The sequence below is a fragment of the Parus major genome, chromosome Z (assembly GCF_001522545.3).
Source record: "Parus major isolate Abel chromosome Z, Parus_major1.1, whole genome shotgun sequence".
Classification (NCBI taxonomy): Eukaryota; Metazoa; Chordata; class Aves; order Passeriformes; family Paridae; genus Parus; species Parus major.
The window spans coordinates 51222382-51245954 of NC_031799.1; the positions used below are offsets into that span (position 1 = coordinate 51222382).

Consider the following 23573-nt stretch of genomic DNA (forward strand, 5'->3'; position numbering starts at 1 on the left):
ATTTTCATCTAAAAATGCAGTTGCCCAGTTACCACAATAGAGGAGTGCCGCGGTGAGGAATCGCGGAAGCCTAACACAAAAGTACAATTAGGCATATTTGATAAATCTAATGAGGTTCCTGAAGAAGTTTTGCTCATGTGCTATGGTGGCTTTTTATTAATGCCTTTGAATGCTAAGTCTGTCCAGTCCTCTATCACCACTACTTTTAAGTGACATAACCTGACCTGTTACTGCTGTATAACAACAAACACCAAATTATTGTGCTTGATTTCAAGGGACGCAAACCCCAGTTCCATTGAATTATCAGCTTTATTGATTTTTTACCTAAGTTGCTCTCTTCCAGTTTTTGGTTTGTTGTTTTTTGGTTGTTTGTTTTGGGTTTTTTGTCTGGAGTTTTCTTGTTTGTTTTTTGTTTGGTTGGTTTGGGTTTTTAAATTTCTGTTCTGCCTACTTAAGCATGTATACACTTTTAATCAGTTTCTGCTATGTTTATTCATCTTGACCAGATTCTTCAGCAGCAGCCAGTTACATACAAGTGATCCTGCTTTTGAACATACACACTACGGATGTCATTACTACATATTTCTCCCTTAAAATTACTGAAATCAGCAGCATGCATTCTCAGTGGTGGTAAGTAGCTTATCATTATAAGAAATGGTTCAGAGAGCAATTGTTCTGCACTACATATTAAAATGGTTTGGAAATTAAAATTTTCCTCTTCTGTGGCAGCCCACTGTATAGCAGACATACTAATCCCTGCAATTTCTACTGTTCCTTTCATATAAAGTAGTGGAAGCAACTTTTTATAATTATAAACACCTCATGCAGCAAACGGGAAAATATTTTTGTCACAAAGGCTGAAGAAATACATCATATTTATAAAGAGAACAAATTAAAAATTGTAATAGAAATATTCCTCAAAGAAAGTAACAATGATATGTATCAGCTGAAAGAAGTACAGGACCTAGACTGGAACTAACTCCCTTGGTATGTTCCTGTCTATCGTGCCTCAAACAGACAATTAATGGCTGTTTAAGACATACTTCAGAGCCAAATAATTAAACTACACACAAAGGCTACTTTAAATTCAATGCATGGTAATAAGAAATAAATGTCCAAAGATGTTGAGAGGTTATTTGTTCTGTTTTCTGCTCTACAACAAAATCAGCTCTGTGATTCCTGATGTACTTGTCTAACTTGCTCCTTATCCTGACAATGATGTAGAATTCACAGCATTTCCAAAGAATCTCTTCCACTGCTTCAGGTTTGAATCCACCAGTGATCATCACAGATCACTTATGCCCTGAGGTCAGTTGCCCAAGCCATTGTTAATTGGTACAGAAAGATAAAGATTCAGGAGGATAAGGCAGACCAGTGTCCCAACATGCTGATCCATAACATCTTGGGCAAATCCTGCTTGTTTCACGGAAAAATATCCCTAATGAAAACACAGACTAATATCTACCTATATTTTCTGTTCTGGACAGGATAAAAATTTTAATATTTTCCTTGTCAAACCTAAAGGAAGTCTAGTTTGTAATTACAGTGTTTCCTTCATCCCTAACATTAAATTACCCAAATATGTATGGTATAATGTAATACTGGTATGTACCAGTATTTGCCTTAATTTTTCTTCTTCATGAAAAGAAAATAATTATCATAGTCAAAGTAATTAAATTAATCCAGAGATGCTTGGAAGTCTCCTGTGCATTTTTAGCTTGCAAGCATCTCAATGCAGATAATTGAAAATCAGAAGGACAAGCTGGATTAAACATCTCCTCAGCCATCTGTATTTCTTCTGTCTCCTTTGCAGACAACGAATATCATCATGTCATCTAAAACTTTGTTTTTCTCTTAAGGATTTTTGGCATAGAGTACACTGCTTATTTTGACACATGAAGACGAAATATTTGATACTAATAGCTCTTTCAGCAAACACATTTTTAAAAACACAGCAAACATCTTCAGCCAGAGTGAATAAACGTATTTTATTCTTGTTAACAGATCACAGCTATTCATAGTGCAGTTGCATTCTCAAACAGCTTCCTATCAAGTGCTTCTTTCCAGCTGGCAATGAGAACAGTAACTACAGCTTGATGGAACATTCATTCTACCTGAATTCTCCCTCTCTTGCCTATTTAGAATTAATCAAATAAATATCTGGTTTCTGGTTTCCCACTTGGTTCCCAGAATAAGAAACACCGATTGTTGAAAATAACTCAAAACATTCAGAAATAACTGAAAAGACTGGCTGACCTTCTTCAGTTTCTGATGAAAATGCTTCAGTAAATATAGTGCAGAAGTAAATCAGTATCTTGTATGAATTTTTTTAAAGGAAATATTATGACTCAAGTTGTTTTCAGTATTTCTGTCTGTACTCTCAGGGTGCCTATGCCACTGTCTCAACTCCTATCAGACTAAGTCAAAATGAAAATGCAAATGAGATTTCTGCGAAAGGATTGGATACCTGAATTTGAACCTTAAATATTGAATACTTCTATACAATTTGCCTAGAGGATAGGCCATGGATGTAACATGCCCTGTACATCTCATGACAAGGGCACAGTAGGTGATAAAGCCTCCTGACAGTTACTGCTAATCAGAAAAGCAGCTCTGCAGAGCAAAAGGGCTGCTATCTGTGGGTTTTAGCCTAGGACACCAAACTGGGCTTTGCCGTAAACCCACTAGGAGCTTTGATAAGATACCCCCCTCTGCCTCTCTTCACTTTTCCCTCTCACTTGGATGTGTAACAGGGATAGCATTGCCATGTAATTGTGTATGGTGCAACACGACCTCTGGTAGAAGCTTTCATGCCACAGCAGTCTGCCCCAGTTCTCATAAGTTTTTAAAACACAAAGACTTAGTGTATATTGGTTTATAGGGGGTGTCCTAGTGTTGTCAGATCTTAGAATGTCATTCAAGAATACTGCTGATAGCCATTGCTTCTGAGCTTCATGCTGTGTTATTATTTTGAGGGTTGTTCTGACTGAAGACCATAGTTAGGAGGAAAGAGGCAGAGAGGCACAAAGGAAAAGTTCAGACATGAAACATATGTTTTAAAAATAATAGCTAAATAAATGAAAAGTAATGTTGTGACTTTTTTCAGCTCTGAGCAGATGAACAGATTTATTTTCCTTTCAGATCCTAAAATATCTGCTAGAAAAAAAAAAAAAATCTGAAGAGAAAGAACTTGGCAACAAGATTCATACTTTCTTCTCTGCTAAGCTCCCCAGGCTCACAGGGGTGTTGGCCTTTCCATTGCAGCAGCATCAAACTTAAGAACTGCTTGTCACTAAGGCAAAAATTGATGATAATATCTTTGAGAGGTACACGAAAAAACCCAAATCCCACTGACTACACAATTAACCTTGTATTATCCTACTCTCACCATCAACTTTGCTGTATTTATGGGCAAGATGAGTCTAAAAGTGAGTCTTAAAACATTGGATTGGAAATATGGTAACTTGTCAAATTTTACTATCTATGAAGATAAATTCCATATTTGTGTCTTACAAGCTCCTGGCCATCCTGCACCCTGAGCATGTTCCTGTAAACCTGCTTTAGCAGGGAAGTTGAACCAGATGATTTCCAGAGGTCCCTTCCAACCCCAGCCATTCTGTGGTTCTGTGACCAGAGGCAATAAACCAAACCATTCTGAAGCTGTTCAGGTAGCTGGGGATTCTTTTGCCATGGCTTCTTTCTCTATGGACCAATATTTCATCACCAGGCAATCACAGATTTGCATCCTCACTGTGTAATGGGAAAGAAAAGGGAATCTAGTAACCAAACCTTTCATAGTAAATACCTCAACCTTCACTCTCTGAGTTGTTCTGTAAGCAACCAAACTTTCACATGCTGTTTATCAAGTTTAAAGTAGCTGTTTTTATCTCAGTTAGAAAGTACCTTAAATTACTGTATTTTTAGACCCTGGAAATACAAAGCCAGCAGAATGAATAGCATTTTAGATTCATAAAATTATGCATTCATTGGCATAAAAAAAGAGAGTGCTTTTGTTTTGTTACAAAACCAGCACAAGCTCTGCTCTTTGATCTTGGAAAATTAAATTAGGTGAAACTCCATTATTTCTATATTTACTGGCAATCAGAGGAGAAATACACCATGGGTGATGACATTTCTGCGTTGTTATAAATTGTAACAAAGATTTAAGATCGGCATTTTTATGGAAATAAAAGGCCGCCAAGTCTTTTTATTTTTTTTTTTTCATTCGAATTGCAAAGCTGAAAGCCTTATTTATCTTCAAATACTATCTCCAAGAAATCAAGTTTGTCTCACAATCACAAAACCACAGAATGGGAAAGGTTAGAAGGAAGCACTGGAGGACCCTGGTCCAACCTCCCTGCTCGTGAAGGGTAATCTGAGAACACATGGCACAGGATTCCATCCAGATGATTCTTGAACATCTCAGTTGAGGGTAAATTCCACAAATGCTCTGACAATCTCTTCTAGTGCACTGTCAATCATGCTGTGAAGAAGTTCATTATGTTCAGGTAGAACTTCTGTGCATCAGTTTCTGCCTTTTGTCCAACTACTTGGCATCACTGAGCAGAGCCTGTCTCCATCCTCTTAACACCCTCCCTTCACATACTCATAGACATTGATGGGGTCTCCTCTCAGATGTTTCTTCTCAAGGCTGAACACACCCAACTCTCTCACCCTTTCCTCATAGGTTAGACGCTCCAGGCCATTAATCATCTTTGTTGCCCTTCAGTGGACCCACTCCAGAGCTCCATGTCTATCTTGCACTGAGGGGCCCAGAACTGGACACATCACTGCAGATGATGTCTCACCAGGGCTGAGCAGAGGGGCAGGATCACCTCTTTCAACCTGCTGGCACTGCTCTTCCCCATGTAACCCAGGATACCATGGGCCTGCTTGGCCACAAGGGCACCATTGGCTCACAAACTTTCCATATAGCAGAAAAACTTGACATTCAAATAATGTAAGCCTACGGGAACTAAATGATGACTGACCATTTAGGCCTGCACAAGGCTGAGAATTTTTTTCTTGCTATGTGCTATCTGAATCCACTGGCTAATTACAATTACAGATGCTTTATTCTATACCCATTTGGTGCACAACGAGATGTACACCACAGGGTGTTTTAAACTTTGGCTGAAGGCACAGCCCCATAATTTGGAAAGTAAGAAGTTATGTGTGTGTCAGTTTAGAAGTGTAGTTGTTTAGACTGGATCCTAGTCTTTAAAATGGACAGAATCAAGATTAGAAACAGCAGGATTCCCAAAGTTACATTCAGCATTTTAATCGAGTCCAGTGTTTCTAGGCAATTGATCTCTAAAGTTATCAGCAATTTTCCTGTTAGGTTTCGTGAGACAGTAAGTGAGCGAGATATCCCAGGCAAGACAGGATGCTGCTGCTAGCATCTTATGGTCAGGCCCTTCAAACGTAACTTTTTCCTTATCTATTTTCCTGTTGATGAGAGGCAACAATGACCTGAAAATATTTTTGAGGGGCCTTGATTAAAATCATAAGCATTAAAAAAAAACTAAATGAAAAAATACAATCTTCCCATAATATAAAATCGGGAAAATCCAAGCCCTGCAGAATAAGTAGTTTGTGTAACAGCTAGAGGTACATAGTGATTGAACAACTTCCTCATAGAAAAACTGTTCACACAAGTAGCACAGCTCTGCACTAACTAGTGAAAAAAGAGCTCCACAAAGAATTCCAGTAAGGTCTTTGGGAATCTTACAAGCACATAAAGCATGCCTTGAAGGAGAAATTAGCTCAGGCCATCTTGTGGCAGGCAAGGTGTAACCAGCAGTACCAAACCAGAGCAGAAAGAGAAACATACATTTATACTGTAACGAGTCTAGCATCAAGAAGTGTGGTGTTGTTTATCAACCTTCACGTCTCTGTGTTTGAATCAACATTGAGAGATCTAAGAGCATGCTAATGCTTAAAGAGCATAATGCATGGTCATTTACTTTTGAAACAAACACACTCAACAATGATGGAGTTGATTCGGAGAGGTCTGCTATCAAAAATCTTCAACCAGTTGAGTATCTGATAGACCAATGAAGGCTCTGAGAAAGAGGATAAACTTGCTGAAACACAAAGAGCAACAGTGTAAACCCTGCATGCTTTTGAAAAATAATTAAAACCTCAGCAAGACAGAATTTTAAGCTGTTCAGTTGTAATGAAAACATACACACAAAAAGGAAAAGAGCGTGTCACCCAATCAAACCTATGAAGAGAAGTTTAGAAACCACTTTCAGTTAATAGATGTGATAGAAGAGACTGTTTGGGCAGCAAACTGGTTTTAGAAATTTATTGTGACCTTAAACAGAAAAACTGCTTTCAGAGATTTTCAAAATGGGGAACCTTAGTCACACAATTCACTAGATACTTCAAATCTGATGACCAGATGAGTTAAATTCTGCATATACAGAAATGACATTTTGCTGAAGGTACTGTGTTGCTGCTATTAAATCTCACACTGCTTTTGTTCAATTTGGCCAATTGAACTGGCAAATTTTTGTTCAATTTCTTCAATAGGAGAGAATTGGAAGAGGGAAGAAAAGGAAAGAGAGGTCAGTAATGTTGAAAAGTCAGCCAGTAACATTGACACGTTTTTTGAAAACAACTAAACCTGACAACTTCAAGTTTTTGCCAGAAGTTTTTAATTAGAATAGAACATACAACCCTCCTTTTTCCAGCACACACCCATACTGCATTGACTAAAACAGACCACGGAACTATAGACAGTTTTTCTCAGATGTTCATAGGACATAGAATTCATAGGACAGAGCAGAGTTATCCTAGTTTCCTTAGCCTTTGTCTTTTTTTTTTTTTTTTTTGAGATCAAATTTGTTTTAAAAAGAGCTTCAATTTTCTTTTTACAGGCAGTGATACTTACTGAATATATTCTCTAGGTGTGTGCTAGGCAGCACCATAGCAGAATAGAAATGGAACCTGTGTCCAACCACAAAGCTGTAAGCCTAAAACATTATGCAATATCCTTCAGTCCACCCTCCTTGAAAAAAGTTTCCAAGTGTTGAGCAATGTGGCTTTACAGACCAAGATGAGCTCTGGAGGGAAAAAAATCCACAGGAAACCCTCAATAAAAACCCTTACAGACCCTTCATTGTACAAACACTATGCACACACAAAAGAGAGACAGTTCATATTATCACAAAATACTCTCGCTTGGAAGTAACTTAAAGATCACATAGTTTGACCTGCCTGCCACGGACAACACCACCTTCCACCAGACCAGGTTGCTCAAAGCCACATCCGTCCTGGTCTTCAACACTTCCAGGGATGGGAAGTCCACAACTTCCCTAGCCAGCCTGTTCCAGTGTCTCACCACCCCTGAGGTAAAGAAATTCTTCCTAGTGTTTAATCCAAACCTACTCTCCTCTTCAGCTTAAGGTCATTTGCCCGTCTTACTGTTTCTGTGAAAAATCCTTCTCCAGCCTTCTTGTATCTCCCTATGGTGCACAGCTAGAAAAACACTTCATATAGTAGACTTAATGGAGGAATTACAGAAGGTATACTTTGCTTTCATTAAAAGCTCTGAGTCTCACAAAAGGGCAGAGTAGCTGTTCTTGAAGCAGATTGGAAATAAAACACAGGACCTAAAAATATAACCCTGATGAACTGTCTTAGATTAAGCAGCAAATACTATGGAATAAGAATGATCACTAACTTGAGTCTAAAGTATTATTCTTGTTCTAAGAGATTTTTGAGAGCCAAGCAACTCATACTCCTACCTTAGCACTACCCTGATGAGAACTTTTGTTCTCATTGTCACTGGACTGTTTCTCTCCTTTTTTTTTGGTTTTTGTTTTTTTTTCAGCATCTGAGATGAGTTTATGATCAACAATAAAGGCATTGGTCTGGAAATGGTAATGGTCTCTGGGATGACTCACTTTTCTGAGGTCTCTTCTTTCCTCTGCCTCTACCCCCTACACCTTCTCTCACCTACATATTCTACCACAATTTCTGCTTTCAGTATCTTTTGTTTAGACATCCTTGTACTCACCTGCTACATGCCGAAGAACCCAAGTAAAATATCTCAGCAGAGCTAAGAAAATGCAAGTGGGAATTTTTATTTTGTTTTCAAAGCATAGAATAATCTTCTTTCCACTTCTGTAAATGAGTGAGCCCTGGGGCTATAAAGAAATATTTTGGACTGATCCAAACCATAAGAGAAATTAGATGCTGGCAAATTCACCAGTTGCTGCCCTTTCTCTTTCAGCTTGCAAGTAACAGAACAAATTCTGGTATAAAAAATTTTATATCTGCGCTATTTAAAAGTTGTATTTAATTTTTCATTTTCCAAGATGGACACACAAACTGCTTAAGGGAAAAAATTACTGTGATTATACTGCAGGGTTAACAACAGGAAACATCAGTTCAACATGGGATTCATTTTTTGGTTGAGGAGTAAAGGGAAAAGACAACAGTCAGGAATTTCGCTTTCTCAGGCAGACTTGGTCAAAAAATAAGAAGCCAAATTATGGCCACCAGAAGCTAGCATTTTCCCCAGAATGCTCATCAAGCATTTAAGTATCAAGGACAAAATCAAGAGTTACATATGGGGACTTAATATCTAGCCTTTGGAGAATAAGCATTTTGCTGAAACCTGCAATTTGGTCTAAACCAAATCATATTTTTCTCCCTACAAAAGCATCTACACTCAGAGACTGGTAATAGCATAATTTACTGGGTAGCAGACAATTAAATCCTTTCCAGACAGGCTTAAAATTTTAGTTCAAAAGGAGATGTTGCACTCCTCTCATATTTGTATCTATGGCCCTAGACTATTATCTGTTTACCATCTATCCTGAATTTTGGATGCAAGAATAAGAGGGTCTAAATTAGTGTTGTGCAACACGGAGAAGCGCAACCAAAGGAATAAGAAGGAAAAGCCATCAACAAGACAGTTGAGAAACAGGAAGCTGAAAGCGGACCATCTTTTTAGGCTGCTGTTTACATATTTTAAAATCTTTGTGCAAAGGATATGAATTTTGATCCTAGGACTAGAAAGGAGTACAGCGTGGTAAAAGATAAAAGAATACTCAACAAGGCCCCAAGTATCTCATCACTGAAGCCTCTTATCCCTGTCTCAAATAACAAAAGAGTCATCAACCACTGTATTGTTAAAGAGTTGAAGAATAGATTTCCATCCTACTGAAAATAAGAATATCTGCCCTGCTCTTCTTGCTGAAGATGTGCATTAACCCTCTTAAAATATTTTTGATATGAAAAGCTTTTGTTTGGATGCCCATGTATGCTGAAGGAAAAAAATAGAAAATTAGATGCAATTAGCTGCACAATTATAAGACCAGAAAAACCCCAAAGCAATAGACAAGAACACAGGAAAATTTCAGAGAGTACAGCCAAAATTACATTTATTAAAAGACATGCTACAACAAGTAGAGTTAGGAAATTAGTTAGGTATAGATATCACATAATCAGAAAACACACTAACCTAAAAAACCAGAATATATTACTGCACAAACAAAATCAAATTCATCATGCACTACACAGTCACAAAATAGGTTTCTTTAATACATCTTATATCTTCTTTCAGTTTTAAGTAATCTCCACAGATAGGGAATACTTTTCATGCAATGCCACAAGATGCTTTACAAATGAAAGCTTTTGCTTATTAAAATATACAGACAATCTTTTTATATAAAAACATTTTACATTTCCATTTGTTTCCCCAAGCACTCTTTTGCCAGATTTAAAAAAAACAAAAACAAAACAAAACATGATGTTACAAATATTTACAGTATTTTCTTGTGTTAGAGGAACATGTTATAAACTGAAAGTATACTTTTATGAACAGATCACGTGAAATGAGGGAATGACAGCAATTTTTAGAGATGCTTACTGTGTTGAGTACAGTACTAAAAGCAACATACTAACTTTTTGCCTTCTCTCACACCATTTGGTTCACATTACTATATCATTTCCCACTGTTTCTATCACCAGTAATAGTCTCAAACAGAGGCCTCAAACTTTGCATTGGGTCTTCCCATCAGAAAAGAGTGTGAGAGAAAACAGGTTTTCATACATCTCAGTAAAACCAGAACAGTCTTTGGTCAGAGAGTGAAGTGACATTCTGATGCAAAAATCTGCTTGGTTAGCAGATTTTTGTGCTGCTGCAGTTCTGTGGTAAACTTCTGCACAAAGTGGGTGACATATTCAAGAAGAATTGAAAAGTGCTTCAAATCACATTTATGTGTGGTAGCTTCCCATTCATAAATAAAGCAGAGCTCCCAAGAACTGAAAATCTGCTTACAGTGATGACATTAACCTGCTAAAGTAAAAGCTTTCTTCATTTATCAAGTACCTTCAATTATGTAAGCATTTAATTTCTTTGGGACTGCTCCAAGCACAATGTCATTATGTGAAGTTGGAAATAACACGAGTTATGCTTGGATTCCTACATATTGCAGTACAAAAGAAAAAACTGTAATGGGAAAGACAGTAGAATAACTAAATCTGTATTGAAACAGCTGTAGTTCACTTCTTGTATAGTCAGTAGACAATATTAATTTTTCACAATATAAATATACATTTTCCAGAGGGGAAAAATGTGTTTATTATACTTAAGACACCTACAGATATGAAAAACCCTACATATAAAACTACTGAAGGCACAAAAACTTTGGTCCAATTTTGTTCCTATATCACATCCCCCATCAATAAAACTCTGAAGTTCAATACTTCAGAAATTTTATACTCTAACTGTTAGGATTTGCTTTGAAAAAAAGCAGGCAAACAATCTTGTATATAACAACCAAACTTCAGAAGGCAGAAGATAAAGTTAATTTAAAGAAAAAATTCTGTGCAATCTGACTAGTATCATTTCAGCACAACAGTAACAAGACTAAGTCTGGTAGCTATGTTCCAGCTAACAACATATCAGCGCCAAAGGTTAAGGCAAAACAATGCTTGTTGTAGGCAGCTGACCTCTTATTTGAAAAACAAAAGTATAAGCTAACAGCACAAAATGGCAAGTAGTAGCTCTATATCTCTTATAAAAAAACCCAACTTAGCACTTTCCCACTGTCATAAATCAGAGAAGGGCAAGATAATTGATCAGACAGACTTCACTGACAGTACTATCCACAAAGACTAAGTTTTCTTGGCATACAAATAATCAGAAAATGTCACAGATAGGCAAGTCTCCACAGATACGTGGAATATCTTCTGAATAAAAAGGACCTCAATTTATCAGTACACAAAACCAGTGCAACTTACAGGACCAGCAGACAAGGCAACTGAGTCAAATTATGAGTCAAAGTTTCAGAAATTGATTCTGATGTTTTAAGAGTTCTGCAGAATTTCAAAGAAGCAAAAGTTCTACCATTATACAACAAATCATTTGAAAAGGCACTTAGCTGCTCCTGGGTTGTTAAAAAGGCCTTATTACATGTTGAACAAAGTGTCCATCAAAAAAAATGGACTAGGAGGTAACTCAGAGTTGATGCAAGGACATGACATATACAGAGGCATAACCATACAGTCACAGAATCATAAAATATTAAGAAGCGGAAGGGACCCACAAGGATAATACAGTCCAACCCCTGGCCCTGCACAAGACAGTCCCAAAGAATCACACCACGTGCCCAAATTCCAATTTACATTGTGCACATTACCAGATACTTCACAAACAGAAATTAAGAATATATGTCAAAGAAATTATAAACCTATCTTTAACAACTTAAGGCCACAGTAGAGAGAAGATGAAGCCAGAATCCTCTTCACAGTTACACATTTAACAGGGAAAAAGGCAAAGACATAGAATGCAGTATGTTTAAAGCCTAGTTACATAGTAAGGAAGCAAATTCACAGTGAGGATTGCCAAAGAACAGTGAATTCATTCAATTTTTATTTTTTTTTTTTAATTTACATGGACAATTCTTAGAGTAACTGCTTAAAGTTTTCTATAATCTGACTGAAAGGTAGGACTAAGGCCTTTGGAGGTTCCTTTCCATTAACATCACCGTAAGACTCTGTAGAATAGTATCATTCCCAAATTTTGCTCTTTTCACAGGTATCAAGGGATCTGCTATCATAGGCTTTAGGGAATAAAGAACTGAGATGCAACTGTACTTTTTCACCAGGCACTAATGTGTGAAGCACAAAGTATAAAAAAATATTCCTTCAGCCACAATTCTTCACTAACAATGTACTGTAATAACTAAGGTGTTATGTTTGTATTTTCAATTATTCAAATTGGAACACTAAAGGGGAAAAAGTAGCCTTAACTAGTGTCTTATGCTGCTGAGCAAATGTTAAGAGGTACTGTCATGTTTCAAAGCTTATCTGCATATCTTGTGAAAGAAGATCTTCCTAAGAGGCAGCATCTTTCAGATATGCACAAATCTGAAAGCATGTTGACAAGAATAATTTGGTTACAAAAATAGAACAATAAAGGTAAATCAAAAAACATACATGACACTTGTATCACAACACCAAAAAGCAAACATAATAAATACCCACTTAAAGATTTTTCCTAAGTTAAAAATCTTTAAGATTGTGCAGGCAGTCTTCTCATCAATGATCAGAGTCAAAGGAAGGGTGTTTGAAAAGGCCAGCCAAATCTAGTGAATCAACAAATGCTTCTGGGACTGTGTTCCAGCCAAGGGTTTGGCTGCTTTGACCATGGGACTTGCTTTCAGAAACTGGGTCTACTGAGGGCTGATGGGGTCCATCTGTCAGAAAAGGGGAAGAGCATCTTCTGCCACAGGCTTGCCATGCTGAAGGGCTTTCAACTAAATTTCTCACTTTGCCAAGGTGAGAAGGGCTTTAAACTAAAGATGCCAGGGGGAAGGAAACCTCAGTCCATCCCACTCCTATCAATTTGGTGCCAGTGCCAGCAAGAGATGCCCAGCGCCTGAAGAGAGATCACAGGTCAGCAGAAAAGCACCAGAACAACACAAAGGATTTCCAGCTACTCCAGCCAGTAAGTCAGCTTCATTAGGGTCTCAAATCCAAAGTCTCTATGTAATAGCAAAGAACAGTTAGTGACGTAGGCATGCCTGTGACTTCATTGGTACGTCATGGACACATAGTGGGATGGCTCCAAAGAGTGGAGAGTTGGAATGGAAGGATACAGGCTCTTCAGGAAAGACTGGAAGGGTAGACAAGGAGGTGGTGTTGCCCTCTATGTCAGTGACCAGCTGGAGATCATACAGCTTTACCTGTGAGTGGATGAAGCTGACAGAGACTTAATGGGTCTGTCATTAAAGGCAGGCAAGGGAGAGGTGACTTTATAGTGGGGGCTGCTACAGATTGTCTGACCAGGAAGACAGAAAAGATGAATCCCCTTACAAACAGAAAGGAGCAGCCTCACATACACAAACCTTGCTCCTCATGGGGAATTTCAACCACCCTAATATCTGTCAACACAGCAGCACATAAACAATCCAGAAGCTTCCTGGAATGCACTGATGATAACTTCCTTCTTCAAGTGATAAGAGGAGGCAAGGAGAAGAGGTACTATGCTGGACCTTCTTCTCCCAACTAGGAGGGGCTGGTGGGGAATGTGAAACTCGAGGGCAGACGCAAGGACCACAAAATGAAGTCTGAGATCCTCAGGGCAGCAAGGAAAGTTCACAGAAAGCTCATTACCATAAACTTCAGGACAGCAGACTTTGGTCTCCTCAGGAATCTGCCTCATAGAAGTACCATGGAATAAAACCCTGGAGGGAAGAGGGACCAACAAAGCTGGTTGGTATTCAAGGATCACCTTCTCCAAGCTCAGTAGTGATTATCTCAACAAAGAGGAAATCAGGCAAAAATGCCAGGATGGCCTTAGATGAAAAAGGAACTCCTGGATGGACTCAAACACTAAAAGAAAGGCTACAGAGGATGGATGTAACAACAAGTAGCCTGGGAGGAAAGGAGGTTTTCTGAGCAGCACAAGTTTATGAAACTGTGAAAGCTAAAGCTTCACTTGAAAAGAGGAAATATAGCCTACATTTGTAAAAAGGCAAATAAGAAAGACCTAGGGAACTGTAAGTCTGGAAGTCCCACCTTGGCTCCCAGTAAGATTATGAAGTAGATGGCTTCACTGAAGGCAAATCATGCCTCACAGATTTAATGGCCTTCTACAACAGAGTTACAGCAATGGGGGTTAAGAAGAGAGCAACTGATGTCATCTATCAGGACTTGTGCAATGTATGACTTTGCACAACACTTCTTTGTCTAACCACAAAACTTCCTTGTGTCTCAACTGGAGACATGGATTTGATGGGTGGACCTCTAGCTGGATGGCCACATTCAAAGACTTGTGGTCAACAGCTTGATGTCCACGTGGAGACCAATAATGAGCAGGGTTCTGTAAGGATAAGGACTGGTAGCTCATAAACATCCTTGTTGGTGACATGGACAGTGGAATCAACTGTGCCCTCTGCAAGTTCACTGACAACACCAAGCTGTGTTGTTCAGTCAACACACCTGGATGGAAAGGATACCATCCAGAAGGACCTGGACAGACTGAGTGGTGGACCATTCCATGATTCTGTGATATCCAAAAGATAACATCCCTTAAGGGAATATTATTCCCAAGCCAGTTGAACTTTGCAGTACATAGTACATTCTGCATATTTGTCTAGTTGTGTTGTACAGCACTTATTATAGCTACATCTGTGCAGTCAGACTGGCTGCTACTGTTAAGGAACATGGTCACGGAGGTAGCTCGGGGTGCAGCTGCAGTGGGAGCTGCAGGCTGAGCTCTGGCTGGTGGAGCTCAGGCACAGAGGCCGTGGAGAGCCGACCCTCGGCACAACAGGGGCCCGGGGACCCGTGGCCCAGCCAGGGGAGCGGATGCTGAGACGCGGCAGGAGCCGATGGCCCCAGACCTTCCCCTGCCTAGACTGGTGAGGGGATAAAAGCCCAGGGGTTCCTTTGTTCCAGGTCCCTCCTGAGAGGGACCAGCTCGAGCTGTTTGTTTGTTACTGCAGTGTGATGAAATTATTTTAAGGATCAGGAGACTGAGACTCTGCTATAGGAAACTGGGGTCCAGCCAGTGAGGAAACCTGCTCTGACAGTGGGAATGTAGGGGCTGTAGCTGGGAAGGCACCTCAGCCCCAACTCAGGTGGTGCAAGAGTGACCACCAGAGTGGCTCCTGGATGGTCGGACTGGGAAGTTTCCTTGACACTACACCTGTAACCAATTTACGTACATCAAGATAGTATCTGGCAAGCTACTATTAGACTGATTTTTGCAAAAAATAATTCAGAGGGAAAATTTGAGAAAGTTCACTAGTGAATACTTAGATCATGGTACAAACATACTCTTTCTTCTAGAAAGAAAATCATACAATTTAGATGAACAAAAACAGTTATGAGTGGCAAAACATTACAGCAGAAACTAATTCTGCAATAGTTAGAAGTAAATATATTCCATGCTTGAAAGAAATCGATCTTCAAAATGTGGAAAAGTAAAATTAAATTAATTTTCAATTAATCTATGTGAAAGAAAACACTAGGGAAAAAAAGCTTAAAATTAAATTCAGCTTTTTAAAATATGATCAGAAGTCATTAGTATTCATCTGTTCACTCATGGCAAAACCTAACTGCATCTCAGCTCATTCCCCAAAGAGAAATGAAGATTCAGTATCAAACATTTTTTTCATACTTACAAAGGAAAGAATGATAGCATTCTATTACTTTAACACTTTCGAGTATTAAAAATAAAGAAATGCAGAAACCCAAGAGAATATTCTGATACAGCCAGTGTCTCTCAAAGTCAGATGAACTCCAGAAAATTAACTGGATTTGCTGTTTGGCCTTCCTATATAGGTTTGTTTGTTTTTTTAGTGTATCTTTTCTGGGTATGAATTTTTTATCAGTGAAGAACTACAAGCAGAGAAGTGCAACTAGGTAAGTTTAAAGAATCCCTATGTGATTTCACAACAAATTAAACCTCATTCCCATCTATAGCCAATCTCAGTAAGAAAGCACAATAAACTAGAATTCAAAGTATTAATTAATGAAAAAATATATCTTGAAGTATCATGGAAAAGATTTTCAAAAGACCAAGAGAAGAATTTTCACAAAGCCCATAATATTTTTGCAAGATTCTTCAGATAACACTCTAATCTATTGTTTCATACACACATAGTAAGGCACATAATAAAAAATTAGGTAAATACAAGTAATTTAAGTATTAGACTTCAGAGTGGTAAAAAACCTTGAGATTTAATTTTTCTGCCCTGAAAGATGACCTTAGCAAAATAACTTCTTAAAAACTTGAGAAACCATCATAGACCTGAATATTTTCCATAAGATTGCAAACATTTAATTAATTAGAGAAATGTAAAAAATTATTTTAAATCAAGACCATTTTCTTGTTTTATTTTCTCCAAGGTACTGCTACACATCCCTTCATAGTAGAAATAGGACATCAGACTTCCAACCAACAGTCAAGTCAATCTAATTCTCCAATACCACACCTTGAAGAAACTTGCCAAATACCTTTTATTCCCCGGAGAGAAGGCACTGCCTTTTCTCTAATAACTTAATCTACAAGAACAGCACAGACTTTTTATTTTTATAAACAAGTTATTTGTAAAGATTCGCCAAAGTATGAACACACACCCTGGTAACATAAATACTATTTCTAGGATACTCACAGTCACAGTTTGTTTTTCTTCAAGAAACCCAAGCACTATTTCACATTCAAATTAGTGTTTAATCTGCACAGAGTAGATTTACCTTTTCATTAAACATACTCATTTGGAACATTGTGAAAGCACTAAATTGTTTTGTAGGGCTGATTTCAACAAAAGCTGAAAGGATGTTCTCAAAATAAAATTATAAGTAGGAAATTTGATGATAAATATTGTTGCTAGAACTATTTCACAGAATACTCTATGGATGACATACTTGCAGCTAAAATCAGAAAAAAATCATCACTTAATTCTTTATGTATGAATAAGGTTTTTCTTTGAAGAGACAGAGCAGTCACAGCTGCCTCAGTCTCTACTTGAAGATTTTACTAAAACTGTTATGCAGCCTTAAAGGGAAAATTCACAGAAAATTCAGATTGAAGATTCTGAGAAGGAAACTTTGAGATGTTGGTTTTCTCCAAAGTCATGATTGTGAAGCTCAATGAGAGCATGAACTGCTTCTTCCACAGAGCCCAGCTGGATAAGAGCCATTTTGCAATCGTTCCTGAAGAACAATAAAAATTATTATTAATCCTAACCAAATTTTCACTAGCCAACAGAGAAAAGTAGCATAAGTAAGATTTTTTTCTTAGCTATATCACATACATTTGTACAACAAAAAAATCAGAGCTATTTAGGCATCTGCTAAAATGTAAAGATAACAAAAATACATAAATTTTGCCAATCTATGTCTTAAAGTCATGTCATTCTTTCATTACACAGTACTTCAAAAAGCTAGGTCAAAATAAGGCTTGAACACCTCTAAGAAATACTTGCATTGTCCATACAGACAGAATTATTCTAGCAGGTATGATCATACTAAAATAATGCTGCCAACTAACCTTAATTAATGTAGACACATTGTCATCACTTTCATTTTTTATATGGCATTTTACATACACAAAACTTGTCTTTTATCAAGAAATGAGCATTTACTTCCCTTAAACTTGTTTTACTTTGAACACACATGGAATTTGTCAAAAGGCTGCATATTTTTAAGTTTAGTTATGCTAACCCAGTATTCGATTTAAAATTTTAAGACTGAAAGGATCATAAATATCATTATAGGTGTACCACTTTTGCCTACAGCAATATATACATGGAATTCTGCCTGTAGTTATATACACATAGAAAGTCACAAAAAAGCAATTAGCTATTTTCCAGGAAGGATTGCATAGCAATTTTACTAGAAAACTTACTGGAAAAATTTGAAGCCTTTCACAGTAGATCCTTTACTTGTAAAAAGGTTCTTCAAATCATCAACAGTGACAGAAGTCCTAATTGAAAAAGAAACCAAAAAACAAACAAACAAAACAAAAACAAATTCCCCTCAACTTGCAGAAGAGCACAGAGTTCTGTAATAATATCAAGATCTCAATTTTGGCTTCTAAACTAGTTTTGCTGTTTAAATTTATCTCCATCAACTCAATCCACATCAACACTTCAGCCCAAAACACTTACCTTTTACTCCACATTTTAGTATCACATTGTGCTACAAAAATATTTTAAGACACACTACTGTTTTTCATACAACCCTGTTTCTTTCTCAGTAAAATTAAGATTGCATAAAAATCTCCTAAAATCTTAAGGAATACATTTCATCTTGCAACTTGTGCAAGTCCATGTCACATATTTTCAATTTTGAAAGATTTTTGTTTTACTCAAAAAGCTGTTTTCAAAGTGTCTTAAAATTTTCTTTCTTTCTTACTTGGGCAAAATTCCATAGTTTCCTTTTTTCCCCACCCTGCACAGCTGGGAAGAAGAGAAGCCTGTAAAAACTAATGTTTGGCTGTTACACCACACACTACTGGTAACATTCTAGACATAAAAAATATTATTTCAGTCTTAAAGAGTACACTAAATACTTTCTTCCTTCTCACAACTTGCCCTCCACATAAAGAGATCTGAATTTTGTAGAAACTGTTCCTTAAAAGGTGTTAGAATTATTAAAAACAGTATGTATATTAAATAACAATGCTAATGCTGAATTTGTTGTCATGCACATTACCTCAAAAGACACGTCTTTAACCTTCGTGAAAATTTGTGACACGATTTAATATACCAAAAACCAAAAGCACGCTCTGAAGAAAATGTAAACTGATCAAAACTCAAAGACAATAATTCCTTCAGTTATACTCTTTGCTAATGATAAAAACAGGACAGTTAAAGGATTCACTTATTGCTAATTACATACCAGAATGACCCACTGCAGAATGAATTGTAAAAGGCCAAGGAAAGACAACCAAAACTTATGTCAGACTTTTTAACTTGACAACATAACCTCAAAAACATCTTTCCAAGAAGATGACACATGCAAATACTCACGGGATGTTGGAGAGATGCAGGGTGGCAGATGGAGGAAAGATATTTTGGAAGTTCTTAGAGCAGGGATTCTTAAAGCGATGTAAAGGGCTGTTGCTATAGTCCTTTGTCAGACCTTTGTCCTCTTGTCCCTCACGAGGAAGTTGAATTGTCTGATATTTTGAAAGAGTAGCATGCATGACCCTTCCATAAAGCCTCTGTCCATTCAAGTAGGTGATAGCTAAACAGTGGAAATGTAATTTGAACATGAATTAATGGAGGGGAAGAAAAGACAATTATTTGAATACAAATACTGTTTCCTACTTAGTGTCAGATTTCATTCTAAATTTAAACTGTAACTTCCACATCTACCAGGTGGGCTACGTCACAACATTACATTTAAAAAGGTATAAAGATATAACAATCTCCAGTTCAAATGCCAAAAAAATGCAAAACAACATTTCAATACTGACCAGTTGACTTTTCTTAAATAGGTAGATATAAGATAAATTACAGGAAAATAATACAATGTATTATTAAAATAAATGACAGGAGAGTTGTATGTTTTAATTCTAATATTTACTAGATTGAGATTGACAGGACTTTTTTTTTTTAAAACCATTAAGAGTATTATCAAAGTTTGCATGTAGTAATGCAGCACAATGATGAATTTAATTTGTTTATGTTTGTCACTGACAGGTGACAAATTCTTCCTTTATATATTAATTAAACTCATGTTAGCTTGAAGCATAACTGTGCCTTAAAAATCAATACCTAATTGAGCCTGGCTTGCATCTGCCATCTGAACCAAAGCAATTCCTCTTTTCTTAAACATGATCTTCACACGATGCACATCACCATACACACCTGTAGAAATCCAGAAAGGCAATTTTTTCAGAACACGTCTACAAAAAGCATAAAGTCAAGTCTGTTTCTTTTGACTAACATTATCGTTACAAAGAATAATCACCTCATTAAACAGGTTGATTAAAATATTAGTATAAGGAGAGTTTTAAAGTTTGTGTATTATTTTCTGGGGCTCATAAGTGGAGGAAAATCCCCCAGATCCTAGTCATACTATTGCATGTTTACATTCAGTTTTTCAATAGTGTAATAGTTGTCAGTCCTCTTAACCGAGGCAAAATATTACTCTGCCAAACACTGTGCCCTGCAACTACCACACCAGTCAATTCTGTACAGCATTTCCTCTGATGCAATCTCTGTTTTTGTATCTTACTTTGCTTTTCCATTTTTTATAGTAAACAAATTGGACCACACACCGAAATTCTTCTGACACTAACTATTTTGTCATTTTGGTACCTCTGGCTTTAAGTCCTGACTCAACTTACTGAGACTTTAAAACCAATGCATTCTCTCAGTGCATTTCCTGGACATGCACAGAGCAATGGAGTTTGAATTAACCAGCATGGGTCAAATAAATAAAAAGAACCACTAGTCCTGTGGTTTGTCAAGGCATATTTGACGTGTCTTACCAAATAGGATGAAAAGTCCATAAGGTGTGATGGCCTGTTTAAATGATAAAATGAGTACATTATTTTTAAAGCCATGCAAATAAAGACAGCTATTCCATAAGTGCATGGTAAACAAAAAGAATGGAAGAGATACTGCATACTAATACAAAAACCTGCCTCTCCAAAAGCCATTCCCTGCAACAATCACAGTGTATGGCACTCTTGTTAGTACACATTTGCTATGCATGTAAAATATGTAAACAAGCAAACAGTTCAGTTCATGCATTTTCATCACTCAAGACTCATTCTGTCATGCTGCAGAAGCTACTAATTTTTTAAGTAGCTTCATTATTTGACCTTATTCTTTCTAAGCTAGCAGCTCATTCCCTGAAAAAAAAAAATGAAAGACATTTGTTGAATTAAAAATAAAACATTAAAGAACTCCTTTGTATTTTGTAAAAAACAGACAATACCAAAAAAACTAAACCCAGTTGCTTCAAAATGTGTTTGCTTCATCATCAATTTTGTCCCCATCCCTCTACATGGTCATGACATTCTAAAGGGAGACACAGAGAATTAAAACTGTTTATGTATGAAACGTATAGAAAGTGGTATTTAAATTGTATTTGATTAGAAGCTGTGAACAGAAAGCTAAATATTGAAAGAAATTATTTTTCTTTAGTGATCCTCAATTAAATTCTTGTGTGCCAAGTATCAAAGAAGATAATTTACAATCTAATGCAGTCAAAATTTTTCAACAGAGGCAAAGGTTTTGTCAGTAATGAGTTCTAGAAATACTTGTGTATCAGAAGCACTACTCACTCTCTAACCCTATTCCTTCTCAACTTCTCAAATGTGTAGCAAACATACCTAAATTATGCAAAAATAGAAGATATTGCAGCCTAAGTGTAAGGCCATACCCATTTATCATCAGCATTTAGTGGTAGAGACCAACCACAATGTAAAATTTAAATTCATCAAGAGTTTATGCTTCTGGCCCAAATATTTTAATTCAGGATGGAGATTTGTGTTTTTAAAAATAAATTTATGATTCAAATGAGACTGCAATATTTCTACTTAAAAAAAATAAAGGGGGTGTGGGGGGAGACCAAAACATAAACTAGGCAATTTAAAAATCATGAAGGAATGTTTAAATGCACACTGAAACCCTGTAACAGGAGAGAAATATGAACTAAGGTCAACCATATTCTCTATACAGGAAAAAGGAGTGACAGGGTAGACAACCAATACTAAAGGACAAGTGTTACAGAACTGCCAAGAAATATATTCCCAATAATTAATGCTGTAGACATTCTTATTTTTTATCCTTTTAAGAAGCTGAGCATTACTTAATACATCAATATTGTATCATGCATTACAGCATTAAGTTCTACATGAATTCTTAGCTACGATTAGTACCACATAGAGCATCAGTGTCCTAAAAAGAGCTCTGACCTATGCTTCACATATGCTTATTCTTAAGAGACACGTTCCTTTCCAATTCAAAAAATCATCTTAAATAGTCAGCTGCAGAAAGCACATCCACAGCCATCATCAGAAACTCACTGATAAACTGAAAAACCTAAAAGAACCCTGACTTGTTGTACAGCCCTATCTACAGCTGGGTTTTTGATGCTTACTCTGAATTTGGCTGTTAGTATGAAAACAGAAACAGAACAGTAACTTAAACTGGTGAACAGAATTTTAAACTTCAGAATATGAAGGTAACTTCAATTTTGCCCACAACTCCTAACAGTTTTAGTTAACAAAATATACTGAATGTATGTAACAAGAATTTTACATTACTGCAATAGGACTGCTTATCCACAGTCAAAAAGAAATGTATTTTAAGTCATGGCCTTGGTAAAGCTTGATTTGAATTTTTTTGGAAGATGCATATTGCTTTTAATTAAGCACTGATCAGTGTTTGAATAACATAAATAAGATTATAGACCAGCCTATGTCATTTCCACTTCAAAAATAACTATCCAAGTTGTCTCTGGTAAATTTACTGCCACCGTATGAAAAAGCATCTATGTGGTACTATGAAAAGTGAACATGGGTACTTATTAACTTTTAAAAATAAATATAGAGTGATGTCAATAGCATAATGTACCTTTTGTGTACAATGTGTTCTTCAATCTCAAAAAAGTTGCAAAACTCAAAAGATCTTACACATGTTTAGAAAGGTACTTGATTTGGCATGCATTTATTTCCTTTTCTGTTCTCTCCTTTCCATTTAATTCCTTGTTTTTTAACCAATGTAAGGAGAAATCCTTTGCCTTCTTTACAGGTAAAACGGCACACAGAGGAGTCATACTAACAGAGATATCAGTAAATTATCAGATATATATTGTTTACATCTTCAAACATTGCTTACATTTGACCACAGACCTCTCTAATTACTAAATACACTGCTAACATAGGGTTCCTAAAGTAAATTGTGTTAGGAAGCTTTTCACTGACGACTGGAGTTTTTAAACTTCATCAATATTGCCAACTACCTAAAGTATAGAGCTGTCCTGTTTTTTACATTATCAGCATAGAGATTTTCTCTTATTTCTTCAGCAAAGTCAGTTTGCAAGGATTCTGGAAGTTGGTACAAGGTGACACTTGCATCAGTTCCACTAATCAAACTTACTTCAGGGTTGAGGTTGCTGACTAGTAAAACAGAGTTTCCTGGAACACCAGGAACATTCATGTGTCCAGGTGCTGCTGATGTGGTGACCGTGGGAGGACCAAGTGCTCCAGGAACAGGCAGAACAGAAGGACCTGGAAAGGTATAAATAGCATCACTTGACATCTCAAAGTAGAAAAAGAAAAATAGAAGCAGGTTGTATTTGGCAAAACATCGATATTCAATTTAAAAATGCTTTTAAGGAATTTAGTTATTACTGACCAATAAAGCAAGAAGCTCTCCCTTTCAGAGAAAAAAGAAATAGTCAGCTACACAAGCAGATGCAAACAGAAAGGGACATAAATTGCAGCCCAAGAAAAGAGAAAAATAATTCAGCATACAAGTTTATCCTGTGCTAGAAAGGAAAAGTCACAGTCTAAAAGACTATCTATCTATTTCTCACTTAATCGGCAGAGAAAGGGAGCCTTCCCTTTATTTGCT

At 36.8% G+C, this 23573-nt stretch overlaps 1 protein-coding gene and 1 long non-coding RNA gene across 6 annotated transcripts in view; one reads left to right on the forward strand and one right to left on the reverse strand.

The window, feature by feature from the left end:
* LOC107216054 overlaps positions 1–23573 on the forward strand; it is a 39086-nt gene that overhangs the window by 421 nt on the left and 15092 nt on the right. The window contains exons 2-3 of one of the 2 annotated variants that reach the window (XR_001525368.2): positions 507–630; positions 2005–2590. This is a non-coding gene — a long non-coding RNA (uncharacterized LOC107216054). Of the gene's footprint in view, positions 1–506; positions 631–2004; positions 2591–23573 lie in introns of those variants that run through there. The other variant, XR_001525367.2, reaches the window with a different exon arrangement.
* Positions 9372–23573, reverse strand: part of PTBP3 (polypyrimidine tract binding protein 3) — a 45078-nt gene continuing 30876 nt past the window's right edge. For all 4 annotated transcript variants that reach the window (XM_015652507.3, XM_015652509.2, XM_015652508.2 and 1 more), the window contains 6 exons: positions 23097–23227; positions 20477–20510; positions 19758–19850; positions 19008–19224; positions 17882–17959; positions 9372–17187 (listed from right to left, as the gene is read on the reverse strand). In XM_015652507.3, coding sequence (XP_015507993.1) covers positions 17055–17187; positions 17882–17959; positions 19008–19224; positions 19758–19850; positions 20477–20510; positions 23097–23227 — 686 coding nt within the window. In that variant the 3' untranslated portion in view covers positions 9372–17054. The remainder of the gene's footprint in view (positions 17188–17881; positions 17960–19007; positions 19225–19757; positions 19851–20476; positions 20511–23096; positions 23228–23573) is intronic.